At 42.0% G+C, this 12,366-nt stretch overlaps 1 protein-coding gene across 1 annotated transcript; it reads left to right on the top strand.

Moving 5' to 3' along the window:
- The first annotated feature begins 117 nt into the window (after positions 1–117).
- LOC115459547 (vacuolar protein sorting-associated protein 28 homolog) lies at positions 118–12,149 on the top strand. Its single transcript, XM_030189361.1, has 5 exons — positions 118–379; positions 3,017–3,118; positions 4,465–4,518; positions 9,221–9,312; positions 11,996–12,149. The coding sequence occupies exons 2-5, from the start codon at positions 3,035–3,037 to the stop codon at positions 12,147–12,149; spliced, it is 384 nt and encodes a 127-aa protein (XP_030045221.1). The 5' UTR covers positions 118–379; positions 3,017–3,034.
- The last annotated feature ends 217 nt before the right edge of the window (positions 12,150–12,366 follow it).

Below are 12,366 nucleotides of genomic sequence, written 5' to 3'. Positions count from 1 at the left end.
ATTATGTGAATGTGCTGAAACACTGCAATCAGTTACATTTCTTGCAAAGTAACATTTTCTATGAAACTAACGTATCTTTCTCTGTGAGAACTACAGAACTACTAATGTATTGTGCATGTGCATGCACTGCGCATGTGTATGTGTGATGTATGATATGTGTTATGCGCATGGTCACTAATTTGTATAAGAATGAGTGTCAGGTGACGCTCGGGGCGCAGTATCCTGAGTCTGAACTTAGTACTGTGACAGCTAGCTAATAAAAGTTACCTTGCTTTGGAAGTCAGCGTCTCGGCCTCCTGATTTACTTGCCGATCAGTCCGGTTACAACACCTAGATCTTTTTCTTGAGTGCTGACCCCCTAGATGGACCCTAGCATCAGGTAACTATGATTTGGATTAAGTGGATATTTAGAAAATTAACCTAAGTCAGTGCTACAGAATATAACAAGTTTAAGATATTTGGAAATCGTTATCTGGATATCTTAGGTCTGTTATAATACCTGCAGGTAACTTTTTTCTTTGTCATTAGAAAGCAGTTGAATATTACCACTAACTGACTTAAGTTGAAACCTGCCATATCTCCAATTATTCCAGTTAAAAGTTATCCATTTACAGTACTGAGCTACTAATGTCTTAGATAGTTAACTCCAAAGGTATCTGGCTAAAATGTTTTGAATATCACTGCTTAGGTAACAATGGTATTAGGTGGAGAAATTTTGGAAGTTAATTGTTAACAGAAAATGTATTGTAATATTAAGGGTTCCTTTTACAAAACCGCGCTAGTGATTCCCGCATGACAAATGTGATGAAGCCCATATGAATTGAATAAGCTTCGTCACATTTGTTGTGCCAGAATCACTAGCATGGCTTTGTAAAAGGAGCCCTAAATGTTTAAGAACATACAAATAGCCATACTGGGTCAGATCAATGGCACAGTATCTTGTTTCAAACAGTGGCCAATCCACATGTCACAAGTACAGTGGCGTACCAAGGGGTGCGGTGGGGGCGGTCCACCCCGGGTGCACGCCGCTGGGGGGTGCCGCGGCGCGCGCCTGCTGCGAGAGTTTGCTAACTTCTCTCGTTCGCTGCAGCTCCCTCTGCCACGGAACAGGTTACTTCCTGTTCCGGGGCAGAGGGAGCTGCAGCAAACAAGCAAAGTTAGTAAACTCGCAGCAGGCGCCCGCTGCGGCACCCCCCCCAGCGGCATGCACCCGGGGGGGGGCTCTTTCACGCGGGGGGGGGGGGGTCTTTCGCCGGGGGTCCGCACTGCATTGGCGGGTTTTTGAACTCCGGGGTAGGCACTTTACTCTTCTCTTTCTCCTTTTTCCCGGTGCGTAGTGCCATTCCGACTGGAGTCCAGTTTCAAACTAAGGCAGCTTTCATGTGCCAAATTTTAGGTTTATTTGTGACTTGATGCTTGGGTTTTGCAATCTCTGATCCTAAATAGGATAGAAGAAGCTTATACAGTTGTTTAAAAATGCTTTGTAAAGATCAAGCATTAGATGAAAAAGAATAAAATTCCTTGGATTGGAAGGTGCAGAATTAAGAGACCACTTATAAATGCAATGTTGGGCATTGTTACTATTCCATTATCCTCTTCTGTTCGGAGTCTATGGATTAATCCTAAATCCAAATTAAATAATAATAACCCTAATAAATTGTTGACTATTGAGTTATTCTTGGTGGGTCAGGTGATAACGTAAATGTTTATGGAAATTGAAAATCTAATCTAGGGTCCCCACAGCAGATTACCAAAAGGTTACATGCAGGATACAAACAATCTATAAGAGGCTAAAAATAAATGATTTTTAAAATATGCTAAATAAAAAGGTCTTTAAGGAGTGTCAGAAAATTAGATTAGGCTTCAAAAGTCTTAACTTCCTAGGTAAGGCGTTTCAAATTGCCACTGCCTGATAACTAACAGAACCTTCAAGTACTTTTTTAAAACATACTTTTTCACAGAAGGGAAAAGTAAGGTAGGGACAAAGTTCGAACGTGACATTGTAGAATTGGTTTCAAAAATGAATTGAACATTCTGGACCAAAGTCCTCCAAAACTTATAGATAATGCAAGCCAATGTGAATTCCATTCTTGCAAAAATTATCAAATTTATGACAATGAAAGATCATTTTTGCTGCTACATTCTGCAAGGTTTGTAATGTCAATCTGAGAGAGAGAACCAGGGCTTGAACCAAAAGAGAGAAAGGACCTTCAAAAAAGCAACATATTGACCGTAACTGGTGAAGTTTGAAAAATACTTTATTTTTTTTTCTTTTTAAGTATAATATATCTGAGTTTGCAGAGTAAGCTGTGAATCAAGTATAAATCCCAGAACTTTGGTAGTTCAGTCAGCCTGGCGAGTAGTGGTGTATAATGCAAGCAGTTATTGTCCCAAAGGTAATCTGTTCATTGTTTATCCACTATTCCTTCTGACAGCTTTGCCAACAGAGGTACACTTGCAGTGGGGTGAAAGCTAGCTGGTTCACTTAAATCTAGACCTCCGATACTACCTAAAACTGTAGAGTACTGCTCAATATTTAACAACTTATTAATAAAAGAAGTAAGCCACTCAATTACTTGTCAGCGAGGATTAAGATAGGAAGTGCAGCTATCTAAAGGACAAGATGAAGTAGATAGTTTTTGCAGCAAAGGTGACACTTGTCTCCATTATGGAAAGATCTGCACTGGCTACAAGTATCATTTCACATCTCCTAAGTTAAAAAGCATACAAGCTTTTCCCATTATAGATGAAAAGGATTATTCTGCCACATTTTCTGGTTAATATATTGGAGTGGGAAAATATTGTGTACCTTTTCAAAAGGTGAGTAATTAAATATTAAAATCTGAATATTGGGAAATTAAGTTCAAGGTGATCTACATTCTGTTAGTAGGTATTTTGCTGTCCCCCAAGGGTTTAAAACATAGATTTGCTTTCTCCTCATGATCCGAGCTCAGATAGGAGTAACATTCATACATGAAATCTCTCCAACTTGCCTGTGGTTCATGTCTCCCTACAGCTGGACTGCCCATTAGCCATGGAGAGGATTAAGGAGGATCGGCCCATCACCATCAAGGACGACAAGGGGAACCTCAACCGCTGCATCGCAGACATTGTCTCTGTAAGTGGCCATTAACATGAGCATCCTTGGCTGTCAGTGACGTGTTTACCTGGAAGTCATCCTTGGGATAAGTAATATGGCTCACACACAGCAGGGGTATAGCCACCGGGGGAGAGGGGGGTCTGCCCCCCCCCTTTTTTTTTTGGCTCAGGCCTCTTCCAGAATTGTGACACCAGATGCCTGGCTGGCGAGGATGCTCAAGCCCCACCAGCCAAAGAGATTCTCTGCCCAAGCTCCTGTCTGGTGCCTGAGCAGCAGGAAGTCGATGGGGTGCTCCAGCCACTGATGCTGGCATTTCTGTGCATGCTCATTTCAAGCATTAAACTGAATATGCATGGAAGTGCCAGTGTCAGAGGGCAGAGCACCCTGCTGACTTTCATGTTGCTCAAACAGCACGAACGGAGGCTCCGTTAAGAATCCCTTCAGCTGGTAGGGCTTGAGCATCCCTGCCAACAAAGGTATGATTTGGTGGGGCAGCATTGGTGGAGGGGGGTAGAACTGGGAGGAAATGTTTGGCCTCCCCAAAAATCAAGATCTGGCAACGCCCCTGGCATACAAGTGAATGAAAGGACACAATGCATGCATATTGAGGGTAACTTTCAAAACTGTATGGGCAGATATGAAGTCTGCAGGTACAAAGGGAAAGTATGTATATGCTTTCCCTTTATTTTAGTTATTTAAAATCTTTTAAAACACCCCACATCAAAACGTTCTGCAGAGATTGCACCTGTTTTCTGAGGGTACTTTTTACAGCTAAAAGAAAGTGCATGGTTTTGAAAATGCAAAACATATGTTGTAGCAGCCATTGTCCTGAACCTGTCTCCAGGAATGCCTCCATTAAGATGAAGGTCCAAGTGCATGCATTACGGTCCAGCATATGGACTTGTCCTTGCATATAGGGTGGGTAGATTCAAAGAACATTTAGACCAGCAAATAGCTTTTGAAAATTACTCTTATTACCTGCTGTGTGATTGGCTGCTGAGGATTTAGCCCTTATTGACATGGAGTGGAGGAGTAGTTTAATGGTTAGTGCAGTGAGCTGACATCCTGGGGAACTGGGTTTGATTCCCACTTCAGCTCCTTGTGACCCTAGACAAGTCACTTAACCCTCCATTACTCCAGGTACCAAAAAAAAACCCAAAACACACCTTAGATTGTGAGCCTACCAGGGACAGAGAAAGTACTGCATATAACATGTACTGCGCTGTGTAAGTCTAGGAGCGCTATAAGTATCAGTGTGCGTGCCAGGTCCAAACACTGTAAAATGCCTTTCTGTAAAGTTTTTTTGTACTGCGGGCTGCATGGTGTAGTGAGGCATCTGTGTTGACTCATTTGCTTTCTTTCAGCTCTTTATCACAGTGATGGACAAGCTACGTCTGGAGATTCGTGCCATGGATGAGGTCAGAAAGACTCCTAAGACATTCCTTTACGTGTCTAACCATATTTCATGTAGTGCTACCAAAACATGGTTCTAGTTAAGAGAAAGATCTTGTTTCAGTTTCAATTGTTGCTGTATTCTCTCCTGGTGCTAAATAATTGAACAAAGGTATTTTGGAATCTTCTCCTTTTTTATTTGCTTAATGAACGGATTAATCCAGTAGATGGGAAAAATCTATAAATTGCATCATGAGTTAAACCTTGAGGATTGATTGGATGGTTGTCCTGATTCATGGCTGTCGGTTTTTGAGGACAGTATCTCATGTTACCAGAAGCCAAGCCTGGAGCGTAGCATGCTGTCTGAGCAAATGCCATGATTTTGTGAAATGAAGTGATCTGCAAAAATTAGAATAATAGTCTAATATTTGGCAGTTAAAGTTTAAAGCAAAGAAGGGTAGAGTGATGATGCACATGGGGAGTAGAAATTCTAAGGAGCTGTGTGTCCTAGGAGGTGAGAGGCTGATATGTACAGACAGGGATCTTGGGGTGATAGTGACTGAAGGTGACAAAATAGTGTGACAAGGCGGTGGTCATAGTCAGAAGAATGCTAGACTGCATAGAGAGAGGTATAAACCAGCAGAAGAAAGGAGGTGTTGATGCCCCTGTACAAGTTGTTGGTGAGGTCCCACCTGGAGTATTGTGTTTTTTGGAGGCCGTGTCTTGCTAAGGACATTAAAAGACTTGAAGCAGTTCAGACGAAAGTGATGAAAATGGTATGGGGGGTTGTGCCAAAAGACCTAGGAGAACAGACTGGAAGACCTGACTGTGTATACCCTAGAGGAAGGAAGGACTTGGGAGTTATGATGCAGATGCTTAAATACTTGAAAGGTGTTAATATACAAACAGATCTTTTCTAGAGACGGGGAAATGGTAAAACTAGAGGACATGAATTAAGGTTGTGAGGTGGTAGACTTGGGAGTAACGTCAGGAAGTACTTTTTCACAGAGCGGGTGGTGGATGCCGGGAATGCCCTCCTGAGGGAGGTAGTGGAGATAAAAACAGTGATGGAATTGAAAAAGGAATGGGATGAACACAGAGGATCCTCTAATTAGAAAGAGGATGGTATATAAAATTAAAAAATCGTAAATGACTGCATGCATATTGATGTGTTGAATGGGCTTAGAGAGCGACTCTGGCTGTGAGGAACTAAGTCCAGTGCTTGGCAGACTTCTACAGTCTGTGTCACGTATATGGCAAGACAGATTTCTTTTTACTATCACTCCCATTATTATTAAACATGTACAATTTTGCATACGCACTGGCCCAGGCTAAGGAGGATCTGCATCTGCTGTACTCAGGCCCATGCCTTAAAAAGGAAGTCTGCCACTGCATTTGCACAGAAAAGGAATTGGATCCTCTGCTTTTCAAGTCCTGGCCAGAAGAACCGCTTCCACTGTGGTGGGCTCCAGTGAAGAGCTGCTTGTACTGCAGTGTGACTAGCCCAGGAGGAGGTGCATGTGCTGTTATCTAGAATGGCAGACCTGAATGAAAATTTGCTTCTGTTACTGAGAGACACTATCATTGGTCTGGGCTGCACGTGAAGACTACTGCTGTCACCACTGCCAGGGGGGAGAGAGAGAAGGCAAAAGTTAAAAAGAAAATATATTGAAGTCAAATGACATTATAAACAGGGCTGTGGAGTTGCTACACCAAACCTTTTACTCCAACTCTATTTTTCTATTGTCCAACTCTGACTCCTACCGATATTAAGCTTTACATTTTTGTTCTCAATCTAAAGTATTGGTAAATATAATGTATATATTATATATAAATGCATATATATATTACATATAGTAAGTTTTTATTTGAAGCTGAAGTTTGAGTTGGTACATTTTTATCAACTCTGACTCTACACCCTGATTATAAGAATCGGTAAAATAATACTAAATATAGGGGAAAAGTACTAAAATAGAATAAATGCAAAAGAGAAAAGTTATACAAGGTAAAGTGGAGCCAGGGTGGGAAGGTTTTCCCTGGCTCTTAAAAACAATTTTGGCTAGTGCCCCTAGGTCTTAGAACTAATGTCCCCACATCTTGAGTTTGGTAATCAAAGAGCTGTTGTGCTAATTGATGTCAAAACAGTGAAGATACTACAAGATGAGATGTACAAAAACAGGAGCTGTGGCCATAATAACAAGTGGCTGCATCTTTTATGGAGTAGTTTTAAGGATATGTGGGTTATACATATAAATAAAATACAAGGTAGAAAAGAGGCATGGGATTATAAAAGTAACAAAGATTTCTTCCATTGTGTGGAAATGTTAGGTACTTCTGGTCAAACTGTGCTTCAGTGAGTTCCTAAGTGAGTAATAGAAGCTGGAACAACCTCAGCCTTTGCATTATTCTACCCCCCAACACCAAAGACTTTAGTTTCCTGGAAGCTGTTCAGCAGATCATAGGAATAACTAACTTTCAGTAGCTCCTCATCCTTGACCTGCAGCTTTTCCTCTTGCTGTGTCGCCTGTAGTAAAAGCTTTACCTTTGTGAAAAGTGTCCACCAATGCTAGTGACATAGTTTGAGATATGCTGCACAATTCCGCTGCAACACTGCAGTGTTCTCAGCTCCAAAGGGAGGATCTTTCACACGACAGCTGCATTGTCAACTCTCACAGAGAGGGAAGTTGAAGAGATTATCCACCAGGATTGCCAGGCTCTGCATGGTCTGTGGAATACCTTTCAAACTACCTGATGCCAGAACCCATGCACTCTTAAGAGCCATACCCAGAGCCCTAAAGTACAAAGCCCTTAAATCCATTCTGTTTTGATGTTTTCATCGAATGGACCACCATAAGCAGCACTTTTATCAAGGAACAGGTAAATGTACATCCGTAAACACAAGCAGAAATAAGTCTATCTGGTTGCCAAAATCTGCTTATCCTGTTGAAGATATGAAAGGTAATTCTAGAATCTGGGCATCCGCCTTTACATGCATAATTGTGTAAAATACTAGCATTTACACATGTCCATGTACACTTACTCGCATGAGTTCTATTCTGCAAATACCCGATTCACTTACAGTGAGAATTTCTGCAAGGGGCTCCCAGTTACACATGTAACTTACAGTTGGACGTGGCACTCAGCTGTGGGCACCTAAATGTTGGGTTACATCAGTGTTTTATCATGGAATCTGGACACCCAGGTTCCCTATAAAATACCCTCCTACCTCATTCTCAGGGTGCCTAAATAGAGGAGCCCAGTTGGAGAATTGTCCCATAATCCATACTTGTGTACATGGTAGCACAGCACCATTTAACCTAACTACTGGACTCATTAATTTAACTAACAGTTTTGTAATACAGAATACCTTTATTTCTGTGGTATAAGTTAAGCTACTTCATCCTAGAGACGGAAGTAAGAGCCTGGTGGTTAGAGCAGTGGGCTGAGAATCAGGGAATCCAGGGTTGAAATGCCATGGTGGTTCCTTGTGATCTTGGGCAAATCACTTAACCCTCTGGTAGAAAATTAGATTATAAGCCCTCTGGGGGCAGGAAAATACCTACTGTTCCTGTATATAACTTGCCTTGAACTAGCACTGAAAAGGCTTGAGTTAAAGCCCTTACCCTGGCAGTGAAAAGCAGAGGCAGGAGCTGCGCATTAGGCCAAAGAAAATTAGAAGGGTTCAGATAAAAGCAGAGTCTGAGAATGTGAGAAAAGGAAATGTGTTTTCCCTTTAGTAGTATCTGTGAGGAGCACTTGCTCCCCCTAGTGCTATATATTCTCTATTTAACAGAGCAATGCAAAGATTCACAAACCTGCTGTATGGTGGTCTCCAATAGCGAGCTGCCCGGGAATGGGGTTAGCGGGGATTCCACAGAGATGGACCGGGGTGTGTGGGGTTCCAGCGGAAGTGTAGGCCTGCCCTCCCTGAACATATCTCAATGTACCCTGCTGGTCTAGTGGCCTCTTCGGGGCAAGAAAGATCCCCCCTCTTTCCTGCCTGCTACCATCGCTTCATCAAAATGGCCGCTGAGACTTCCACGGAAGTCTTGCAAGGTCACTGCTTGAAGTCTTGGCAGCCATTTTAAAGAAGCGGCGCGGTAACAATTGGATCAGCTCCAGCAGGAAAGAATGGGGATCTTTTCTACCCCTAAGAGGCCATTAGATCCACCAGGGTGCATTGAGGTATGGTTGGAGAGGGCACCCAGACTCAGTGCTGGAGGGGAGGGGAGGTGGATGAATGGATGGACTCATGGGAGGGAGGGGGGTGGATGGAATGTGGGTGCAGGAGGGGGGCTGGAAAAAGATTGGCGAGGGGGAAAGGGGGAAATAGAGCATATGGGGAAGAGGTTAAGGCGATATGCTGCTCATGAATGTTTGCTTTTTTGAAAATGTACATCTTTTTAAATTTTGTACTCTGTTAAATACAAATTTTTAAAAAGTACATTTTCATTGCTTTCAGAATCTGGCTTTCTTTGGAATTGTGTAGGGGGGGAGGGGAACAAGCTGACTGTGCGGTGGTAGGCGGGGCTAGGTGGGCCAGGGGTAGGGATGGCGATTACTTGTGGTAGGGACAGGTTAGATTTCTGTCCCAGTCAACTCTTTAGTCTCCAAGTGTCAGGGGACTGGATCTGAATTGCTATACAATGCCACTGTGGTCTATATACATTCATGTGATGAACGGGCATTCGCTGCTGCCATTGTGGTTTGTTGGGTCTTCGTTCACAGATCCAACCAGATCTGCGAGAGCTGATGGAGACCATGAACCGGATGAGCCATCTGCCTCCAGACTTTGAGGGTAGAGAGAAGGTCAACTTGTGGTGAGTGGTGTCACTGCTGGCGATCACTTTGTTGTACAGAAAGGAGAGGAAAGGTGTAAGGAAACAAGTTCCACACTGCATCTGTCTCATTCTCTGGGGCTTTTTTGTTTTGTACCAGAGTCCACCAAATAATGCAAGTTATTACTGAATAATGAAATGTATGATATACATAAAAAACAAAATGAGATAGTAATTGAAAGAAATTATTTCCCTACACACCTCTAGCAAGTCTCTTCATAAAATGTGTAAATTGCTTCTCTAAAAAAACATTGTGAAGTACTATAAAAACATAAAATATATTTAAAAACAGACAGTAAACAAATGTAGAAATAAGTATTGCTTTGTAAACCATTAATATCCAGCTTGTGTGTGTGTCTGTCTGTCTGAGTAAACTTTCTCACACTCAGGAGCTAGTGTAGAGCAGAAGTTCAGCAACATGTCTGTCTGTCGCTTACACTGTAGGGCTGTTGTATAGTAGTGTGTATTTCTGTCTCATACTCTTGGGCTGGTGTATAGCAGAAGTCCACTACTACTACTACTTATCATTTCTATAGCCTACTAGACATACCCAGTGCTGTACACTTGAACGTGAAGAGACAGTCCCTGCTCGACAGAGCTTACAATCTAATTAGGACAAACAAGAGATAAGGGAATATTAAAGTGAGGATGATAAAATAAGGGTTCTGAACCAGTGAACAAGGGTTAGGAGTTAAAAGCAGCATCAAAAAGGTGGGCTTTTAGCTTAGATTTGAAGACGGTCAGAGATGGAGCTTGACGTACCGGCTCAGGGAGTCTATTCCAGGCATATGGTGTAGCAAGATAAAAGGAACGGAGTCTGGAGTTAGCAGTGGAGGAGAAGGGTGCAGATAAGAGAGATTTACCCAGTGAACGGAGTTCCCGGAGAGGAATGTAGGGAGAGATGAGAGTGGAGAGGTACTGAGGAGCTGCAGAGTGAATGCACTTATAGGTCAATAAGAGGAGTTTGAACTGTATGCGGAAACGGATAGGAAGCCAGTGAAGTGACTTGAGGAGAGGGCTAATATGAGCATAACGACCCTGGCATGTCTGTCTTTTGTCCCCCTATGATTTGTGACTGCAAGTTACAGAACCTTAGTATAATGTCTTGTTAAAAATTATATCTCACACTATCTGGGTGGGTTACAAAAAACATGCACAATAATTAAACAATACAAAAATTCCAAAACAAACCATTCCAATTTCCTACTTACATATAAAAAATATTAACTATAATAACCAGGGCTAGATCAGATTTATTCTAAGCTAATAGGCCAGACTGATTTCATACACATTAGACTACACTACTATAAGCTTCTTCCAATAGTACTGTCTTGAACTCCTTGAGAGAAAGGAGTAACCTTATGACAAAAGCTGGTAGCTCATGCCAAAGCTTGGGACCCATCACTCTAAACATAGATCTCCTATGCACAGCCATTCTAATTAGATGAAAAGAGGTACCTCTGGTACATAAGTACATAAGTACATAAGTAGTGCCATACTGGGAAAGACCAAAAGTCCATCTAGCCCAGCATCCTGTCACCGACAGTGGCCAATCCAGGTCAAGGGCACCTGGCACGCTCCCCAACGTAAAAACATTCCAGACAAGTTATACCTAAAAATGCGGAATTTTTCCAAGTCCATTTAATAGCGGTCTATGGACTTGTCCTTTAGGAATCTATCTAACCCCTTTTTAAACTCCGTCAAGCTAACCGCCCGTACCACGTTCTCCGGCAACGAATTCCAGAGTCTAATTACACGTTGGGTGAAGAAAAAATTTTCTCCGATTCGTTTTAAATTTACCACACTGTAGCTTCAACTCATGCCCTCTAGTCCTAGTATTTTTGGATAGCGTGAACAGTCGCTTCACAATCCACCCGATCCATTCCACTCATTATTTTATACACTTCTATCATATCTCCCGGTTACACCACCAAAGAACTCTGCTAGGCTGATAAAGACGCAAGAGTAGGGTGAAATCATTTATGAAGCGCCTTAAAAACTAAACATTACTGTTTGCTCAATTAGTAACCAATGGAAACTTTTTAAAATAGGTGTAATGAGTGTACTTAGGCACACCAGCCAGAACTCCGGCGGTCACATTTTGTGCCTATTGCAAAGCTTTAAGGGCAATTATTTGTAAGACCCAGCAACAAACTGTAGAAATAATCAAAATAAGGAAAAATCAGACTTTGTACCACCATCCTAAAATTAAAAGGTCTTAAAGCTTGTAAGACAACTGAGATTTTTTTTTTTACTTAGAAAAAAATCAAACTAGTTAATTTGGTTGACTTGATATTTCATACTTAGTCCAGTATCAAGAACATAAGAGTAGCCATACTGGGTCAGACCAGTGGTTTCCAACACTGACCAATCCAGGGCACAGGTACCTGCCAGAAACCCAATTAGCATTCCATGCTACAAATTCTAGGACAAGCGGTGGCTTCCCCCATGGCCACCTCTAAATTACACAGTTTATGGAGCAATCTGTTTTTATATCATCCAAGCATAGTCAGATAACAAAATCTGAGTTTTTAACATGTTGAGCTTCAAATGATTCCCCTCAGCTACTTATTAATCATATTCAAATATAAGTGTAGATTCTCAAATGTTGCAGTAACTGAATTCTGTATTCACTCTGCTCTCTCTCTCCGATTTGTTATTGCAGGTTACAGAAGCTCAGCAACATGTCTGCCTCAGATGAGCTGGATGATTCACAGGTCCGACAGATGCTTTTTGATCTGGAGTCTGCATACAATGCCTTCAACCGTTTTCTTCCACTCCTGAATACTGACCAGCCTGGCCTATGCTTCCCTCCATGAAACTTGTTGACACTCACTGGAAAATGCCATCCATGTAGAAATCAGCCACATCCATCTTTATAAAGAGCACCTTCCTGCCTTCCATTTTAATCCACTAGTACTGTGGCCAACTTAGCATTACAGACATGGTGATGAAGGTAATGGCAGTGGAAACTGTGGCGCCTTGTGTCCTCAAGCAATTGGATAGGATGCTAGGAATTGGCCCCCAGGGTTATGA

This window comes from Microcaecilia unicolor, unplaced genomic scaffold (assembly GCF_901765095.1).
Source record: "Microcaecilia unicolor unplaced genomic scaffold, aMicUni1.1, whole genome shotgun sequence".
Classification (NCBI taxonomy): domain Eukaryota; kingdom Metazoa; phylum Chordata; class Amphibia; order Gymnophiona; family Siphonopidae; genus Microcaecilia; species Microcaecilia unicolor.
This window is presented reverse-complemented; position numbering and strand designations above follow the sequence as displayed.

Excerpts from the sequence above, each read along its gene's own strand:
- LOC115459547 (XM_030189361.1), top strand. The coding sequence starts at position 3,035 with ATGGAGAGGATTAAGGAGGATCGGCCCATCACCATCAAGGACGACAAG. Across the intron at positions 4,519-9,220 it reads AGATTCGTGCCATGGATGAG|ATCCAACCAGATCTGCGAGA; the intron begins GTCAGAAAGACT and ends CTTCGTTCACAG. Across the intron at positions 9,313-11,995 it reads AGAGAGAAGGTCAACTTGTG|GTTACAGAAGCTCAGCAACA; the intron begins GTGAGTGGTGTC and ends TTGTTATTGCAG.